Source organism: Malus sylvestris, chromosome 6 (genome assembly GCF_916048215.2).
Source record: "Malus sylvestris chromosome 6, drMalSylv7.2, whole genome shotgun sequence".
Taxonomy (NCBI): Eukaryota; Viridiplantae; Streptophyta; class Magnoliopsida; order Rosales; family Rosaceae; genus Malus; species Malus sylvestris.
The window spans coordinates 31,925,822-31,945,719 of record NC_062265.1 but is presented as its reverse complement, the minus strand read 5'-3'; the positions used below and the strand labels follow the sequence as shown (position 1 = coordinate 31,945,719).

The window sequence follows — 19,898 nt, the reverse complement described above, 5'->3', positions numbered from 1 at the left end:
GTGTCCCTTTTTTCTCAATAGGACTGGTTGCTGGGCAAGGCTTAAAGCAAAACCACTTTGAAATTTCACGGCCATAATAACTCTAACTCTTCTTTTTCTCATGAAGCAATTTGCTGTATATAATCAGATTATTCATTTCAAAGGGGCAAAAACTGTTTGACAGACCCGAATTCACATATCAATATTGCCAATTTAGCAAACTACTTGTTGCTATATACACACAGACACGAAACAAAGTTCCAACACCATAGCAAACATTTGAAGAAACATAAATCCGACCGACTATTAAGTTTTGGCTCCGAAGACCCAATTTGCGACGAACAATTCACGTCATCTTTGAACCTATGGCATTTTGGTTTCGTCTCCTGATCATCCACCCGGGATGAACAGGATCATCCACCCGGGATGAACAGGCTCAGCCACTCCGAGCTGTCTGCAAAGTAATGTGAGATAGTTAAAGAGCGAAAAAATTCATGAAGTGTTATTGGTGGCGAAGTACTCACTGGAATCATCCAACCGAAGGTTTTAGTCCTCATCACTATCATAAACAACAGCCATTCTGCGATGTGGTGCGGCCTTCCTAGGAGGAGAGTCTTCATCTGACTCGACTGCCTTTCGCTTGTGTCCAGAGTTCTTAACCCTTTGCTTGGGCACCTACAAATATACCGAGAAACAGGTGTAAAAGTAAAAGTATAAAGGTTGTAGAAGAGTTGACCAAGACCTTAAAATTTGCCATCGTGTCAAACGACATTATAGGCAAACTAATTCCGCACATAGTAACAACTAAAGAACCAAAGAAGCTTTTCCCTCCGTTTGAAGAATTAACAGCAAGTAGATTTCCACTTAAAAATACGGAACGGTATTTGTCAAGGGGGAAATCCAACTCAGAAGCAAGATTAATGGTGCCATATTCTTCTATGTTATATCTTAGTGATATGCCACTATGATTCCTATCAAAATAAATTGTTGACATATGATAGACCAAACTACGGGAAACACTTGCGTCTATGGTAACAACATAACAGATCCACATGCTCAACAAAATATATACAGAAACATTTTTACTAAAAAGAGGAGGGACATACCTCAGCCTCCTCCTCCTCTGATGCATCATTAACCTCGGCATCATGATGCTCTTCCGAATCTTCATACTCTGGCTCTGAATCCTCAGCCATCTTACGTGGAGGCTCCTCATCTTCCTCATCAGTCTCATACTCAGACTCGTCTGACAAACCCATTGAACGCCGATATGAATTGGCAGTTGGCAAGGATGACTTGCGAGGGATATCTTTAGGTCCCTGTGACTAAAATTCCAGGTGTGAACACTTTTGCCAGAAAAGATACAATAAAATTATGTGGAAAATGTAAGAATCAAGTTGTAGGACCTTCTTAGCATTCAAAATGCGTTTCTCTCTTCGAGCTTCCATTTCAAAATCCTCCTCCATATGGCGGCGAGAACGACGAGAGTCATGATAATTTGGTTCTTCATCCTGAAAATCAGAAGTGATCAGCTAAGACACTTAATACATAGGTAATAAATACAAAATTCCAGCATGTATTAGAAAATGACTATAGAGGCTTCCACACCCATAAAAAGGTGAAAAAGAGAATTTTCTTCAAATGTCATAAACAGGAAAGCTATATGTCTTAGCATTTGATTATGCTTTAAAGGAACAAAACCATGAAAAATAGAGAGAATACAAAGGAAATTCCCACCGTGCCCACCCTCCACTCCTACCCCAATAGCAAGACCATACCTCATCAAGAGCATCTTCCAAGAAACCAGGTGAAAATTGGCGCCTCCTGTCTCCAGTTGTTGTATACTTTCGGCTCACCTTCTCCTTCTTCGGATTAAGAAGTAAATTAGCTCTGATATTTTCACTTTCAGCCTACAGAACCAAACAAAAAATCAATCTATATGCTCCATGAAGAAATAATAATAATAAACAGATACAACTAGCTTGTGCAACAACTTACCCTTTCTTTCTCCTCCTTTTCTCTCTCAGGATCGATGTCAGTAACGCAGTTCTTGACCTTGTATACTTTTTTATGTCAAGAATCAACCAGAGCAGTTAGCAAACGATGTGAATTTGATGTCAAGGATGACGGCATAAACCTCATCTTCTTCAGAACCCTTCCTTGTGACTGGAGGATTCCCTGTAAGAACAATGCACAGGTATTTATGAACAATTTTTTGTGAAGACCAAGCTTTTTTAGCTGCTTCGTAGACAGTTGAGAATTCTTTTCAACCACTTTTTTTAGCTGCTTTTCCAGATTTATGATGGAAACAGGATCCATTATGTATATATTCATGGATTCCACACCGCCAACATCATGGAATTTTGCCTTTTCATGCCTTAGAAATAGGTGCGCTTGATCATGCTGTGCTTCTTGCACAGATATATCTAGAACTTCATTCCCAATTAATAGCTGCAAACTGCCATCAGACCATCTCACAAAGCGTGCATTGCTTTCACTCTACAATCATAGGAAATAATAGTTGAAGCACCGAGTGCATATATTTGTTAATAATGCAATGTAAAATGGGTACTGTGGTAAACTTAAAACTATATTGCCTTTCAAGATGAAAAGAGAATTGTAAAATCCAACAACAGATACGAGAAAAATCGAAATGTTAAAGTTCAAGGAACTGCAAGTCTACAGAAACAATCTAATCTTGAAAAAAGAAGCCCCATCTCGAACAAATAACAACCCATTTATACATGGGAAGTTTTACTTGGGACAAGTGATACTCAAGTACTCAAATAGATAACCCACTACAACATTGATCCAACTCAGTGTCATAAGTAACACTTTGCAGACGAGGAAAAAAGTACACAAACACAAAGTCCACCCACTGCAATTCAATGACAAATATATGCAAGCATGCATCTTTGACACATAAAGTCTGCAGCAATCCATCGCATTGCACGCATGCAATAATATATATAACAGAATATAATAAAGATGATGACTTACAGTTGTTGTGCCATCTGGATTTCTAACTCTCCTCCGGCGCACAACGTTGTTCTCCAAACGTATACGCTTCTTAGATCCTGATTCATCCGTCACAAATGTATTCTCTTCCACATGTCTTTGGATCAAACGGTTTGGGGTCAATGCCCATGATATTTGAAACTTTGATCATGTTCATCTACATCAGGACAAAATTTGAATATTAATATAACTTTTCTTCTAACTATTTCATATCTGATGGTAAACAGTAACACTCAAATCATTCATAAAGTATCCCAAACGATGCCCAAATGAAATAAATGAGGATGGACAAATAGATCATCCCAAGGTATGTAGACGATGTTTCTACTAGGTAGCCATATCTCATAGCTTACACATTTATTACTTCATTGATGACATTATATGTTGGCAAATCCTCCTGTAACATCTCCTACCGTTTGAAGAAATAGCACCAGTGCATTTGCATCGTACTTTTGAGGTCCGTGAAAATAAATGGTACGTATTTTGTATTTAATCCGATTGCAGACAGAAACTTATTGTTTCCATCAATAAAACTGAAAAGCTATTTTCTGGAAGTCATTTGGAAACCAACTACATTCCATGATCCCAACAATTAATGTATTATATCTCTTCAACATATGCATATGGGATTATTCTTTAAACCCAAAATTAACAACAGTTTGTTACTGTTAATACAACAGCAATCTTAAACTCTATCACCACCAATTTATATGTCATCTTACACAATTGCATCAATTTTATATGGTCTTAGAAGCTGATACACAAAACAAACAAATAATATTTTAAAAAGAAATTCCACCATGTAGAATAAGAACTCAAACCTTTTCTGGACGAGCAGGAGGTGGACGTAGTGGAATCTCTAGTTCCAATGGGGGGGCAACCAGTTTATCTCTAGGTTTAGCCTCAATATTCTCCTCTTCTGAATCATACCTAGCATCTTTCACCCGGCATCACAGCTTCTAGTCTTGGACTCTTTCCATGGTTGCCTTCCTCCTCCATTGGTGATCTCTAAGACAGGAAATGACGTCACATCATTTTAAACACCATGACCGACTGACAGCATTTACAAAAGAAATATTTAAGGATATTGCTTTCCAAATTGGTACTAACATTTGATTCATGCTGGATGTCATTCCGAACAGCATAATCTGTCTCCTCTTCTTGTTCTTCTTCATCAGAGTCACCAAATACATTACGAACAGCAGAGTGTGCGATGTTATTATGATCCTCTTCCTCCTCAGGGGATCTACTGTTGGCAATCAAGAGAATTGTCCTTAAAGTCAAACTAGGCAGTTGCTTGCTCTAAACAAGTCTATGTGCAAGAAGCATACAGTCATCTTTATGTTCTTCTCTTTGGATACAAAAATAAAAATGACTGGTGAACAAACCATCATGTGCCCCACTCCCATAAAAATCCAATAAGATATACGAGAATAAAAAATGTTGCTTCAGATACTGGACAAGCGTGTGTGTGTGTGTGTGTGTGTGAGAGAGAGAGAGAGAGAGAGAGAGAGAGAGAGAGAGAGAGAGAGAGAGAGAGAGAGAGATGGACAGATGGAGACAGAGATTTACCTTGGACTTCTGGCCTGATTAACCTCATCTTCAATGTCAAGGTAATGGTTTTCCATAGACCTCTCAGACCCACTTTCAATCACATTTCGTCTCCGGCTGGTTAACTCTTCTTTTTCATCATTATCTGTGTATTTTCCTTCACTTTCTTCTCTATGATCACCAATATCTACTTCTTGGGAACTTTGTTCTCTTTCGCCCTCACTCTCTCCGGGATCAGGATCAGCATTACGCTGCTCACCATCACTCTCTGCTTCTACCTCCCCCTGGCCCTCTACTTCACCTTCACCCTCGGCCTCCAAAGCGCCCTCTCCTTCATCCTGGAAACAAAACCATTACGTAATTGTTTAAGCAAATCACTCTGCTAGCGGTATAGTTGTCAAAAGTACTAAAGGATCATTTCGACATAAGCATAATCACAAGACATTAGAGCTAACTACATGTTTCCCTAATAACTTACTCACATCATGTATAAGATATACAATCTTTAAACGCTCCCAAGTTCCTTATGATAAAAAATTTCCTCAGGTTTGACCCTCCACACATTTTCGCCTCTAAAGACATAAAAGTTTCGGGATTCCCTTCAGTGCGTAGCTTACATTCCGGCTGTCGCGGATTAACAAGTAATACAATACAAGTTACAACTAATATCTTCCAGCATAAATTCTGAATCCTTCATTCTTCCACAACAAATACCAAACGTACACAATTCCAAACCCTAGAAACAACCACAACCAATAAAATCCCCAAGATACATTCTTTCATCCTTATTCCACCGCCATTAACAAAAGCACAACCTATATCTTCCTTCAGCTAAGAATATAGCAAAACTGAAACCCTAAACATTCCCAAAACATGCAATTGGAATCTGAACCAAAAGGAAACGTGAAATTAGAGGATCGTACAGAATTGGGCTGGGGATTGGACTCGTGCTCGGAATCGACCTCTTCTTCCTCCTCTTCGGATTGATCGCCGAACAGGTTCTGCATCATCTGGTGCCGCTTCTCCTTCCCCATCGCTGCTGCTGCTGCGTGTTGCGTCGGAGCTCTCGGGGATTTTTACTTGGCCGCGGATCTGGGGCGGTTCTCCTGCACCCACTGATTTTGTTGTCTCTGCGTTTAACCCAAATTCGAATTTATTCACAATTTTATTTATAAAGTCAAAAAACTAATTTTAAATTAAAATACCCCTTTTGTCTTATGATTGAGGATAGATAAATAATTTTAAATACTTTTATTTAAAATTAAATATGAATAGTATTTGATAAAAATTGATCGTATACTGTTTAAAAATTCTCGAGATCCCCACATAGAGGATCTGGAGAAGATCTCATTCTATTTTTTTTTTTTTTTGGGTAAAATAGAGGATCTCATTCTTGTCATAGGGTCAACCAAATTTCTTGATATATTTATCTTCTTTTTAAATAAAATAAAATAAACAAATTCTTATTCACTGGTGGCTCACTAGATATTCTTGCTAGTTCAAAGGGGAGTGACCGGATCCGAAAATATGAATTAGATTTAGAGGTGGTTTGGTATGAGATCTCAAACAGAAAATGGCATCTCGAATCCTAAATCAAAAAATTTTGGAACAAGAATTTGAAGAACATTCCCAAATTGAAATTTTGGTATTCCCAATTTTTTGGAATTCCCGAAATATTTTTAGTAATTCAAGATGGATTGGGACTGGATTTTGACTTTTAGGTTTAAATTTTAGATTTTTGAGTTGTGGGCTAAAATTTGAGTTTTTGACCTGAAATATTGTTGTCCAATTTCATATCAATTGAAATTTACTTTTTTTACCTCTTACCAATTCGAAATTTCATACCAAGTCAAATTAACATTCCAAAGTTCCAAACTATTCAATTTCATATTTTTATTTCTAATATTAGTCTACTATCAAATTACTTAAATTCAACATTCAATACGCATGAAAAAAAAATATATATATATATATTCGTTCAATTCGGAATTCCCAAATCATGAATATGTAATCCCGATTTTTGTATCAGAAAGTTCGCGATCGGTTTGGATATGGATCCGAAAATTTCGGTATTATCTATTTGAAAATTTTTCGATATGAAATCCAAATTTTTTGGTTTGGTTTGAGATTTTTAGAAAAAATTTGGTAATGGTCTGTCTAAAAACTGACACTAGACGACAAAGATCTGGCTGAAAGCACTACCACCTAATTATATGTGTAATTAAAGAGACTAAATTTACCAGACAAAATGGCTACTTCACGGTCGCACTCCAATCAATCAAATCAAAGTCAAAGAACATACGAAGAGGAAGTGCACAAAAAGAAATGAAAATGCAAAAATCATTATATATATATATATATTTTTGTTAGAAAATTCAATTTTCTTTTACTAACTATGGATGGTAATTTAGATATCCAATATATTTTACACCTTGTTATATATACCTATATTAGAAAAGAGGAGAACGCAAATAAGATAAAGAAGGTAAAATATAGCTACACTTAGTAAAATAATAATAGACTTTGTTGGTTTTTTTTTTTTAAATAATAGATTTTGTTAGATTAACCATCAATGATATTCGAACCCATACCGTCATACAAGGGCTCAACACATTTTCACCACTAGATTTTGTTAGATTAGATGTTAGATTGGTCACCGATGATGTTCAAACCATCATACAAGGGCTCAACACATTTCCACCACTGTAGTAAAATGCCATTCCTTTCCACCACTGTAGTAAAAGGCCACTTGCAGACCTTTTTGGTTGAGTAAATAAGTACTCGTTAGGAAATGATTGAAAGCAATTTAAGAGAAAATGTTTTTGATTGTCAAATGTCACATCCTAGTCTCAGCTCGGCCGTAGCACGATATTGTCCACTTTGGGTCTCGGGCACGCCCTCACATTTTTGTTTTTGAGAACTCACAAGCAACTTCCCAATGGGTCACCCATCTTGGGATTGCTCTCGTCCGAGCTCGCTTAACTTCGGAGTTACAATAGAATCTGAAGCCAGTGAGTTCCCAAAAGGCCTCGTGCTATAGGAGGTGGGCATGTACATATAAAGCACATCACATCCTCTCCGTTGGTTGATGTAGGATGTTACATCAAAAGCACTTGAAGTGCTTGTAAGAAGAAGTTCCAATTACGTGCTTATTCTAGGAAGCCTTTTGAGTACCTTTTTAGGATTCAGTTGCATTTTTATTAAGGACTAATTTTAAAAACATTTTATCACAAAAACATTATTAGTCATTTTGAAAACACTTCAAAACGACTTATAAATGGATGATGTGGTTGGATGTTTTAGAGTCGAGACAAATGAATAATTGCTTTGATACAAATAAGTGTTTAATTGGCAGATAAAAAGTCAATGTAATTTTCTTTCAAATTTTATTTAATAATTTTGTTTTAATTAGTCTAATGAAAAAAAATAAAGGAATTTCGAAACCATTAGTTATAACTTATAAGATCATTTTGCTATATACATAAAAACATCACGTCAATAATTTATGATTACTTGTTTAACGACAAATCTATGCACATACTCATTTGAATACGTTTTTGCCACCCTCTTGTGAATGCGATTTTTAGATCTTTTCGATACTCCTAAGATATAGAAGTTTAAAATTAAATTCGGTGTGTAAATAATAGATTATGAAACTTAAATTTTATATCTATCTATATTATTAAGGCTTAAGACCATATGGTTTAAACATTTAAAAATCCGAAAAATGTGATTGATGGGTGAGCCTAGGTCAAGTGAGGCATGTTGTTTGAAATCTATTACCACTATATGATGTTTTGGGATCACTTTAAGCACACGCGTAAGCTACTGTTTGCTTGAGTTAATAAGATACCTCACCTGAAAAATGAGAGATTATTGTAAAGAGGTGACTACCCTTTTTCTCCACGTTTCAGCATTCAAAAATCACAACACACATCATTGTAGACTTGGATTTATACGGAGGAAGAAAACAACCTTTGGCATTTTGACAAAACCTATCTCTATCAATCTATCTCTTCTATTTGATTTTTGTCTCCAAAATAGATTCCTTTATTTCGAGAGATTACAATGCAAAAAACTTCTTTGATGCGATATTTGTGATTTCCGAATAAACGAAAGTTGAGAAAAATGAAGAAAAAGAGACAATTATTGGCAAGTACAATTGTTTGCATTAGGAAAAAAAATAGTTTAATTGGGGTTTTCGTGATGATTCAACATTTGATGCAACTTTACACAAGCCCTTGGTAGAGACTTCGATTATTTTTAGTGCTACTTTACTTGTGAAGTGATGGCATATCATATGAGTGAATTATATAAATTGGAGGGAAATAACAAGTGTTCTTTTTGTACTTCCTATATGGTGAGGATCTTTCCATACAAGGGAGTGGAGGAGTCAAAGATTGTGCGATGTACCTTCTCATTTGGATTTTATTACGAGCGAAATTCAATTCTCACTTTTACTATTTTAAGTATTGTGAAATTCGTATTTTGCTAGGTCTATTTTTTTTCGTCTCATTTTCATACCTAAAGTTGTGATTTGCTTCCAAAATCATACTTCTGTTAGTTTAGGATTCGTTTTGATGTGCTTTTAAAATGATTGAAAGTTTTTTTAAAGAAAATATTTTTAGGTTCCAAAAGCAGTTTAAGTGCTTTATACAAGAAACACCAGTTATGTGCTTCTTCTAGGAAGTATTTTAAGTGTTTTTTCAGAATTTACTAACATTTTTACTAAGGATTGTTTCAAAAAATATTTTCACCAAAGACCATTTCAATTATTTTAAAAGCACATCCAATCTAAACGAGTTATTAATTAATCTCTAGACAAGTTTTTTGTTAAACAATGACCTGGTAGGTCTTTAGCCCATCACAAAAAAAAATTAAAATCATGAAAAAAGTTTGTGCAATAAAAACATTATAAATCCAAAAGAAAAATACAAAATTGAAAAATCTTTGCTTGCACTTTACAATCCCATCCTTTGTCTTTTATGGGTGGGCACAACATCTGTTATCGGTTTTTTTTTTTTTTAACAAACGATATTATTTATACTAAACCAGTAATAATGTGGTTTAAATTCGTTATTAACAAGAATTAAACCTAAGATATCTCACTTATAAGTGAAGAGGAATACCACTAAACCACAATATTAAGTGACATATTTATGTTTCTTTTAGTAACATTTTTGTTCATTAATTTTAAATTTTTTGGTGAGCCAAAGACCTGCCGCATCATTGTTTAACAGAAAACTTAACAACTAAACTGAAGGAAGTATAATTTTGGGAGTAAATCGTAACTTTTAGTATAAAAGTGAGACAAAAAAATAAAAATATCAAAGTGTGAATTTTACGATACTTGAAAGTAGTAAAATAAAAATTATCCTAAAATTTATCGGAAATAGATCTTCTCTGGATCTCTCCCTCTAAAGCTTAGGGATTAAGTGATCCGGATCTTTAGAAATTTGATCAAAAGACTAAAAATTATTATAGCTTTTAAAGGTTTTTACTAACTTATTTGTTTTTAGCCGTTAAATCAAATTTTAAAGATCTGGATCACTTGATCCCTTGATCCCTTGATCCCTTGATCCATAGACTTTAGAGGGAGAGATTCGAAAATGATCTCTTTGCAAATTTATCGTCATGCAGGCTCCACACTCCATAATTCCACGTGGCAGAAAATAATTGCAGGAGTACCTAACTCTCCCTCTACCCTCAACAACTCTTCAGAAATACCCACCCGACGCATTCGCCAAAACGCCTCTCTTTTCCTGCACCTAGCTTCGGATCCGCATCACCCAGCTTCGGCTGCCGAACCTCGGTTTTGTTCCTCAGTTCGTTGAAAATTTCGCAATATTTCGATCACTCTCTCTCTCTCTCTCTTCCCTTTCTCTCTCTCCCTATCTGAAGCTGAAAGACACACATTCCTCTCTTTCTCTCTCTCTCTCTCTCTCTCCGATTCGAACCCTAACGCTTCTCAATCTGGCAGTTTCGGAGGATCAGCTTCCAGCTTCAATGGCGGCCGCGCAGCGTCACTGTGAGTTTCCCCATTTTTTTCTATAAAAAAACCCTAATTTTCTCTCCGCACGAACCATCTCTGCTGGTAATTCAAATCTAAGCTAGGGTTTTGGCATGCCATGGCTGGGCAGCTCCGTCTCAGCTTGTACAGTTGAAGTGTCGGTGCTTTGCTTTCGATCTTATCTGTTTTTGCTATAAATGTGGCCTTAGCATTGCTTTTGGTTGCTCATAAATGGACCGGAAAGGAAAGAATTAACAACTCAAATTTTAAAACTTTCTGTTAGTTTTTTAAATTTAATACATTACAATGAAGCATTTTGGCTGGATTAATTTAGTGTGGTTTCGTATGAGAAATTCCGGAAAGTTTCGTTCTTTTGCCTGCTACTTGCATTATAGGCAGCCAATTGGAGCAACAGGTTATAGTGTCAGATTTGGGTTGGATTGATGAATTTCACATATCTGATTGCCTCCGGTTTTCCCCACTTGACGATTTTTTCGAGTGAGGCACTCCAGAGTGCAGGGAACACTGTCAATTGTATATTCCTTTTCGCTTGTTTGTATGACTGTTGTTTCTGTGAAACTGTCTTTGATTTTAGTTAATGCTTTAATGTGTTATCATAGGATACACAGGTTTGTGTTGTTTACATATAGGTTTGAAATCATTGCTGGATAGCAGTCCATTTCCCCACCATTAAGTTTACTTGAGATGTAATGAGCAAACCATATGAACTCGTCATGGAATTGAAGCCGAGTTTTCTCAATACAAATATACATGCACAAGATAATAGAGTATTCTGAAAAGGGTCCATATATTGCAGTCCTATAGTGCAACTTAATCAAACCATATGAATTAGAGATCTACCAAATATCAGTTCTGGTATTTTGATTGGGAATTTTTTTAACAGGAATTATCATGATGGATATCTGATAGCTGTTATTTTGCCTCTAATACATGATGTACTTGATGTGTGCCTAACCGTCACATGGTTATATTCAGGATAAGTAGTTTGGGCGGGGAACATGGCAGTTGGATTGGCACTAAATTATATTGGAAAAAGGTGTGTTTCTGAATGGGATTTTGTTTGGTCGAACTTCATATGATTTTCTGGTATCTTAGAATTGTTGGAATATGGTAGCTCTGAACTCTATTCATATTTTTTGTAGGTAGTATTTTTCTTAAAAGAACATTAGCTGCTGCAAATTTGTGGCTGGATTATCTATGCCTGGAAACGAAGTTGGAGACAGGGTCCATAATTTCTTTGGCCAAGAGAACTTGTCACAGGGTCAGCATCATCCTCAGGCTGTTGATGGGAACTGGCCAGGACTTAGCAACAACCTGTGGGTTGGGGGCCAGAGACAAAGTGGAGCTCCTGTTAATTCAAGTTTAAAGAATTATAATGTACTGCAACCAGGTACTAGTCATTTAACTTCTTGATTACTATAAAGTTGTAATGGTTTTTGTGTTGCCTTCACCTGTTTCTAAACATCTCTATTCTTTTATTACAAGCAGATTCGGAGAGAGGGCATGGGGGTCAGCCATACCATGTGCCTCATGGTTTGAATTTTATGCAATCAAATGTGAGACCCGAGTTTGGCAGAGCTCAGTATCAAAATCAACAGGCTAACCTGAATGGCTATGCGCATGGGCACCAGATGTTTAGAGGAAGGCAGAATGAAGCTAACTTTTTGGGTGTGGATTCAGAATCTGATCAGCAAAATGTAACATCTAGAGGCTTGCCGGTACATGAATCACAGAGAGGAAGTGGCCCTGAGCATAAGAGTAATTCGGTGAGATTAGAAGCTTCAGAATCCCCAATTGGTTTTGATTTTTTCGGTGGTCAAGAGCACATGAATGGTCCACATCCCAGCACGATGCAGTCTTTGCCTAGGCAGCAATCAGGGATTAATGACTTGCAGCAGTTACAGCGACAGGTTATGTTCACACAAATTCAAGAATTTCAAAGGCAGCAACAACTTCAGCAACTAGAAAGGCAACAGGTTTTTGCAAATCAGGCTTCCTCCATTACAAAACAGGCTGCTGGTAACCACTCACCAGCTCTGATCAATGGTGTTCCCATCAATGAGCCATCTAACAATCAATGGCCACCTGATCTTCTGGCTGGTAACACAAACTGGCTACAGCGTGGTGCTTCTCCTGTTATTCAGGGTGCATCTAGTGGACATGCATTGACCCCTGAACAAGCCCACACACTACGCTTGATGGGTTTTGTTCCTCAACATGCTGATCAATCTCTGTATGGGGTTCCAGTTACTAGCACAAGTGGCTCAACAGGTTCATATCCTCATGTTCAAATGGATAGATCGGCAATGCAGCAGATGTCGGCAAGTAATAATTCCTTTCCAGGTAATCAATATTCTGCATTTCCAGATCAGGTTAGCATGCAAGATGGATCTCGGATTTCTAGACAGGATTTTCAAGGCAGGAGTGTGCCTGGGCCTATTGCTGCTGAAGGTTTGAATAATGGGTTTAATTTGGAGAACTTGAATCAAGGAAATCCCCATCTAAGAAATGAACCCGTGGAAGAATTCCAAGGGAGGCCACAACTAGTTGGATTGTCAGAACCATCGCAAGAGAAAGCAGTAACACAAGTTGCACCCGCACAGAGCGTGGCTACACTAGATCCAACTGAGGAAAAGATTTTGTTTGGTTCAGATGACAATCTATGGGATGCCTTTGGCAGTAGCACAGATTTGGGAATGGGAGGTTCCAATGTGTTGGATGGCACGGAAAGTTTTGGAGGACTTCCTTCTCTGCAAAGTGGGAGTTGGAGTGCTCTTATGCAATCTGCAGTAGCAGAAACTTCTAGTGCTGATATAGGGCTACAAGAGTGGTGTCCTCCAAGTTTTGGAAATCAAGAACCTCCAATTGTGAATCAGCAGCGCTCAAATGTTGGTGATACTCGCAAACAACAATCTGGTTGGGCTGGTAACAACTTGCACTCTTCCTCCGACTTGAATTCTAGAGCTTCTCCACACTCTGCTGATGCCCATAGGACGAATACTACTGGTAGTTTTTTTAATGTTCAGGGATTTCAGCAACCAGGACCCAAAATTTCGCATGAACGAGGTGAGGTCTTTCAGAACGATTCTCCTCAGAGATTTGTTCAACAGGTTCCTGAACAAGGAAGTAAATGGTTGGATAACAGTCCTCTACAAAAGTTGCCTGTAGAAGGTAGTCATTCATCAGGTACAGAAATAAATGCAAATAGCATTTCAGGTTCCTGGAACCGTCAACAAAGCATTTCGTCAAATAATGGTGATGGCCAGCCGTTCAATATGTTAAATGGTAGGAAATTTATGGAATCTATGCCAACAGATATGGGTAATAATCTCAAAAGTCATGGGAATCAAATTTTATCAAGATCAATACCAGGTAGTGATCGTAAGAGAGGCATCCATGAGGAAATGAGCCATGCTGCTGGTATATGGAAGGCTGATTCTGTTCAGAATTCAAATTCTGAAGTGGAGCATGCAAAATATCCCATTGGAAGTCCACAGATGAATAGAGTGGGTTCAGCCACAAACAATATAGGGAAATCAAATTCCAGCAGTGCAAGAGTCAACCACGAAAGCGAGAAACAACTCACAAACAATCATGAATTCTGGAAATCAGTTGATTCTCAAATGAACTCTCAGGGAAATGAGGTTGAGAGGAAAAACCAGCATCATCTGGATAAGAATCATCTAATCTTGGAGTCATCAGGGAACAATGGCTTAGAGAAGAGAGCAGTTGAGATGCATGATATGGAGAATGTGAATAGAAAAGAGAATTCTAATGATACTTTTTTCTCTAATGCACATCACCCTGCTCCAATTGGTGGTTTGAAGGAAACCGTTGCCTCTGATGCTGGTGATTCATTTGCTTTTCCTGGAAGTAAACAAAAATCATCTAGTAATGCTGCTCGAAGACCCCCTGCAACTCGCAAGTTTCAGTATCATCCGATGGGGGATGTGGATGTTGAAGTGGAACCATCTTATGGGAAAAATCATGTGACACATTATTCACAAGCTGTGTCCCAGAATTTACCTCCAGGTTTTAAAAGTTACAACCAAGGGGGGCAGTCAAACTTTATTGGTCACACTGATAGAGGTTCTATGGAAATTGAGAAGGTGATCAATTGGTTTTTTTTTTTTTTTTTTAATCTTTGAGATCGATGCCAGAGTTTTTAGTTTTGATTTTCTTGATTCATCTATATATTTTTGCTTTAGGTCTTCTTATTTGTTTTTCTTTCTTTCGTAATCCTAAAATTAACATTTAGTTGACATTTTCTACCCACTTGTGCGTTTACCTGGTTGTCAGGGTGACACAAAACATTTAGATGAGACACCTTCCAAAAATTTGCTTCCAGGTTTTGTACCAAGCACGTCTACTCCCTTTGACAGATTCCCTGGTAGAAATGCCCCAATCAAGGCTGCGCCATCAAGGTAATTGAATAATTTTATATTTGCCTCCATTCTTATTTTTGCTTTAGTTGAATACTGCATATGTACAATGCATATATAAATAGATTTGCTTGATGATACGAGGCTTTAATATTTTCAATTCCTTGCAGTCAACATATGCTTGAGCTACTTCACAAGGTGGACCAACCAAGGGAGGGTGGCAAAGCTACACACTTCACCTCTTCGGATCACAACACATCATTGGAGATGCCTGAAGTGGAAACTTCTGATGGATCTGTAGGTCAATTACAGAGAAAACAGTCATCTGTTTCTCAAGGTTTTGGTTTACAGCTGGCTCCTCCATCTCAACGTACTCCAATTGCAGATCATACCTCATCTTCTCAGTTCTCTTCACAAGCAGTTGTCAATTCATCCCCTGTCCATTCTGAGATAGGAGAAAAGGGTCGTACATGGTTGGCCTCGGCAGCATCTGCCCAGTCCTTGCCTTCTTCCCGTGAAGCATCTCAAGGTGAATTTAGAAACAATCTCTCTGGTACCTCAGGACAGATAGGGAAAAAGGCTTCACCATACAATATTCAGGGAAGTTTTCCTACAGCTTTCAAATCTGGTTTTCCTCTATCAAGAAGTCAACTAGAAAATCAGCACATGATTGGTTCAAGTGGACAAGCAACAGCAAGCCAGTCTGTGAACATTCCTTTTGATAGGCATGCTTTCCGATCGAAACAAATGGGTGATTCTCGTGACATATCTCAAACTAGCCAATCTGCCCTGCCATCAGTGCCAGATTTGTCTGGAAGTACTTCGCAGAATAACCTTGCCTCTGCTTTTGCAGAGGCATCCCATCTGAATGTTGCTGATCAATCCGGTTCACGTGTTGCTGCCCCGAAAATCCCTGAATCAGATGTTCCGCCAGGCTTTCAGCCTTCTGTTGAATCGGGTATGTCCCATCAAGGTGCCATTTCTCAAGTGTTGACTAATGTATGGACCAGTGTTCCATTTCAGCAACCTTTTGTAAGTGCTGAGTCACCAAGGCTCAATGAGCAAGATACCCGGGAAAGAGGGCATGGCTTGTCTGCCTTTGGTGCATATTCTTCGAACATACAAAGCTTTGTTGGGAAAGAGCAACCATCCAATCTAAGTACTAGGCAACAAGCATCACCTGAGAACATTACGAATGCCCAAAATATCAATGTCTCGCAGGCAAAAGAATCCATTGCAAATAATTTGTCAAGCTCTGTTGCTACCCAGAGAGATATTGAAGCTTTCGGTCGCTCTTTAAGACCAAATAACAGTTTGGATCAAAGTTATTCCTTGCTGGACCAAGTGCAGGCTATGAAAAGTAAAGACGTTGATGGAAGTGATCAGAGTGTGAAGAAGTTGAAAGGTGCAGATTCTGGTGTGGAGACTCAGCAGGTGAGTCCCCTGGGAGGATCACAATCACCTTATGGATATAATAGTATGGTAGGAGATTCATCAGCTGATCATACTTTAGTTCCCTCTGGAGATCCTAACATGCTTAGCTTTTCATCCAAGCTTGGGGATACTCGAAATTCAAATGCATCTAGTCACGATATGTTTGCTTTTAATCAGAAGAATTCCCAGAATTTCTCTAGTAGTAATGCATTTTCTCTTAGAGGTGAACAGTCTCAAGTTAGCCCCCAGATGGCACCATCCTGGTTTGAACAGTATGGAACCTTTAAGAATGGGCAAATATTTCCAATGCATGATACACTAAGAACCACTATGAAGGCTATGGGACAACCTTCAGTTGCTGGAAGGGCAGGTGATGATCTGCATCCTCGGGAATCAATGGAGCAAGCAAGTGCTGCTTCTGATGCTAGTAAGCTTGTTACCACCCCACAGAGTTCAGCTCCCGTACCTATTCCCAGGGAGCAATCACCTTCACCTCATTTATCGCATTCTGATGTAGCTGATCAAAGTTTAATTGTTGAGAGACCAATGAAGCGTAAAAGTGCTACATCTGAACTCTCACCTTGGCATAAAGAGCTGACCGAGCTTCCCCAAAGGCTTCTGAATATCAGGTGGGTTGCTTGACCCTCTGCTCGATAATTAAAGATGCCCCATTTTAACTTTAGTTTCTTTGTTATTTTTATGTTTCAGGGAAAAATATTAATTTTTTTTTCTTTCATGAATTTCTGACATATGGAAGGTTTATACTTACAGTGCAGCTGAAGCAGACTGGGCTCTCTCAACAAACCGACTGGTTGAGAAGGTTTGTTTCAAGTTCACCCACTAAGCTCACAATTAAGCTTTGATGTACTGTAATTCTATTTGAGAGTTTTAATTTCTAATTGCTTCATATTGGGTTGATAGGTGGAAGATGAAACTGAAATAACTGAAGACGGACCGCCAATACTTAGGTCCAAAAGAAGGATGGTCTTGACTACACAGCTTATGCAGCAACTGCTTCGCCCTCCTTCTGCAGCAGTTCTTTCTGCAGATGCTAGCTCATGCTATGGGAGTGTGGCTTACTTTGCATCTAGATTATCCCTGGGTGATGCTTGCAGTGCAATCTCCTGCTCTGGAAGTGATGCTCAAACTCCATTGCCTCTTGACAATATAAACCTGTAAGAGTTGTTTAAAATTTATGTTAAGTTTTCCATTAATGAATTGATGATTGGTGGATTTTGCATTATTCATTGCATTCTAACATTCAGTCTTCATTATATGTTTTATAGTTTGCCGGAGAAGCTTAGAACACACGAGAAAATTGGCAATAAAAAATACTCTAAAGTTGTGGAAGACTTTATTGATAAAGCAAGGAGGCTGGAAAATGATTTGTTGAGGTAGCCTCCACAACCTTTTCCTTTCCTTCACGCCTCTGTATTTTATTACTAGTTTTGACATTGTAGTTAACTTTAATCTCTATGTTAGATACTAAATATTATCTTCTTATCGTTCTTATGTATGTTCTCTCTCTCTCTCTCTCATACTCTGGTGTAATCTTCCATTCATGCAGACTGGACAAGAGAAGCTCAATCTTAGACTTGAGAGTGGAAAGCCAGGATCTTGAGAAGTTTTCTGTCATCAATCGTTTTGCTAAGTTTCATGGGCGGGCACAAGGTGAGGGGCCGGAGGCCTTATCGTCTTCTGATGCTCAAAAATCCAGCCCCCAGAAATATGTTACCGCACTTCCAGTGCCTAGAAATCTGCCAGACAGGGTACAATGTCTTTCACTTTGATTATTAATTTATTATTTTTCCCTCCTCAGCCATTTGTCTCCACCTCCCTTGTGATCCTCTTGTCAATTATCTTTCAACTTATTTATTGGGACATGGTTCGCAACAGCAGTTACACAAATCGGAATGTAGGAGAAGAATGAATTCTAGATTGTCTCCTTTAATAGCAAAGGAGACTTGTAGTTCTTTTCACTATGGGCCATTGATGCCATTTTTAAGAAATATAAGATGGTCTCTGTATACTCTGAAAGTTTAGAAAGGAACTGTGATGCCCCATCAATTTTTTGGCTAAGGGGGGAGGATAGAACCGCAGTCCCATGACTCAAAATTGTACACACTTCTATAATTCATGTAATCATGTATTCTCGTTCATAATCCTAAGCCTGTGAAATCCATTGATTGAGGTCTTACAACTGAGATTTATGAGAAGGGGACTCTGTGGTCTTAAGTTCTGAAATCAGTTGAGAAATTTTGCCTTGATTTTGGTTCAGTTGTGTAAAAGTCAATGGGCAGTTATTTTTCTTGGTAGTTTATGACGTCCACAGGAGGCTTAGTAAAATGGGGTAGTTGAAATTTTGCTGCCCCGCACTCGTGCTACTAGTTTGAGTGTCAAAAGATTACAATGGTGCCTGGTTGTTATCCTTTGATCAGTTGTACCGTGAAATTCACTTCTAACGGTGAAACAACTCCAGAAGAAAGTTTGAAGCACCGTTTAAGCTCTTTATTAATATGTTAGCTTTGTGTACTGCATACATTATGTTGGTTTCTTCTTTTGTTTTACTTTCACGGCTGATTTTCACACTCCCATTTTCTTCGCGTGCACTCCTCCCTACATTTCTACCCTTTGGATTGAATAAATGAAATGAGAATCAGGGCACAGAAACAAGGGGAGGAGTGCAGTTGGAGAAAAAGGAAGTGTGAAAATCACCACCCTTTGGAAATATGGCCTTTCTTTACTAGATGTTTTGCTTCCTTTATCCTTTCATGTGTGTTTTAGCACTTTCAGAGATTTCGGCATACTCAATGTCCGTCATTTTTGAAAATACCGTAAGCAAAGTATCGTGCTTGCTGAGTTGAAACTGGTCCATTTTGTACTTGTTCTATTAGTTTGTGTGTTAAGCATTTGTTATTGCATAATGTTGAAACCCTCGAGGGGACCTCGAGGGAACTGTGCATGTGTGGAGTGTGACTCATTGCTAGGTGAGCGTTGGCCTGAAAGGATTCTTACATGTATCGTTGAATGGTATGCTACGTGACATTCAGTGTACCGTGAGTATATTATCGAAGTTTGTAGGATAATTCTAGCTGAATTTTAAGCTTTGAATGACAATTTTGATATTTTTCGATGGATATATGTGTTCGAACATGCATCTGGAAATGTCTTGTTATGGTGTATCCAACTTAAACTTTACCAAATATATGCTATTTTGACTCACTGCTTGGAGAAGAAAAGGATGCATATTGCTTGGAGGCTTGGAGCATGTTTCAGGAGTGCTTCGTCACCCGTGGGTTGACGGGTTGTTGGAGCTCCGAAGCATGGCCAATAAGAAAATACTTCTCTCACTATGAACTAACAGTTATATTTACCAAATTCCTTCATCTATGACGGCCATTGGCCGGAAAAAAGAGGCTACACTCGGCTGAAAATTGCAGTGCGGCATTCCAAGCACCGGATCTCAGGCAATTCCGAGCGAAAAGACCGAGACCAAATCATCC

The 19,898-nt window shown here is 38.2% G+C and overlaps 2 protein-coding genes and 1 pseudogene across 4 annotated transcripts in view; 1 reads left to right on the top strand and 2 right to left on the bottom strand.

Annotated features, from left to right (window-relative positions):
• The window catches only part of LOC126626951 (protein LEO1 homolog), a 37,492-nt gene extending 31,779 nt beyond the window's left edge, over window positions 1-5,713 (bottom strand). The window contains exon 1 of the mRNA XM_050296359.1: window positions 5,589-5,713. The gene's annotated coding sequence lies outside the window, so the exon portion shown is untranslated. The remainder of the gene's footprint in view (window positions 1-5,588) is intronic.
• On the bottom strand, window positions 110-5,613 carry LOC126626955 (protein LEO1 homolog; annotated as a pseudogene).
• A 4,571-nt stretch (window positions 5,714-10,284) lies between the features above and the next one.
• On the top strand, window positions 10,285-18,662 carry LOC126626949 (uncharacterized). Of its 3 annotated transcripts, none has more exons than XM_050296352.1 (10): window positions 10,287-10,576; window positions 11,555-11,615; window positions 11,722-11,969; window positions 12,068-14,688; window positions 14,879-15,003; window positions 15,132-17,024; window positions 17,167-17,215; window positions 17,317-17,570; window positions 17,682-17,789; window positions 17,963-18,662. In XM_050296352.1, exons 3-10 carry the CDS (start codon window positions 11,777-11,779, stop codon window positions 18,183-18,185), a joined length of 5,466 nt encoding a protein of 1,821 aa, XP_050152309.1. In that variant the 5' UTR covers window positions 10,287-10,576; window positions 11,555-11,615; window positions 11,722-11,776; the 3' UTR covers window positions 18,186-18,662. The 3 variants fall into 3 exon arrangements, with proteins under 3 accessions (XP_050152312.1, XP_050152309.1, XP_050152311.1); XM_050296354.1 differs by having other exon boundaries at window positions 11,463-11,615; XM_050296355.1 differs by lacking the exons at window positions 17,682-17,789; window positions 17,963-18,662 and having other exon boundaries at window positions 10,285-10,576; window positions 17,153-17,215; window positions 17,317-17,482.
• The last annotated feature ends 1,236 nt before the right edge of the window (window positions 18,663-19,898 follow it).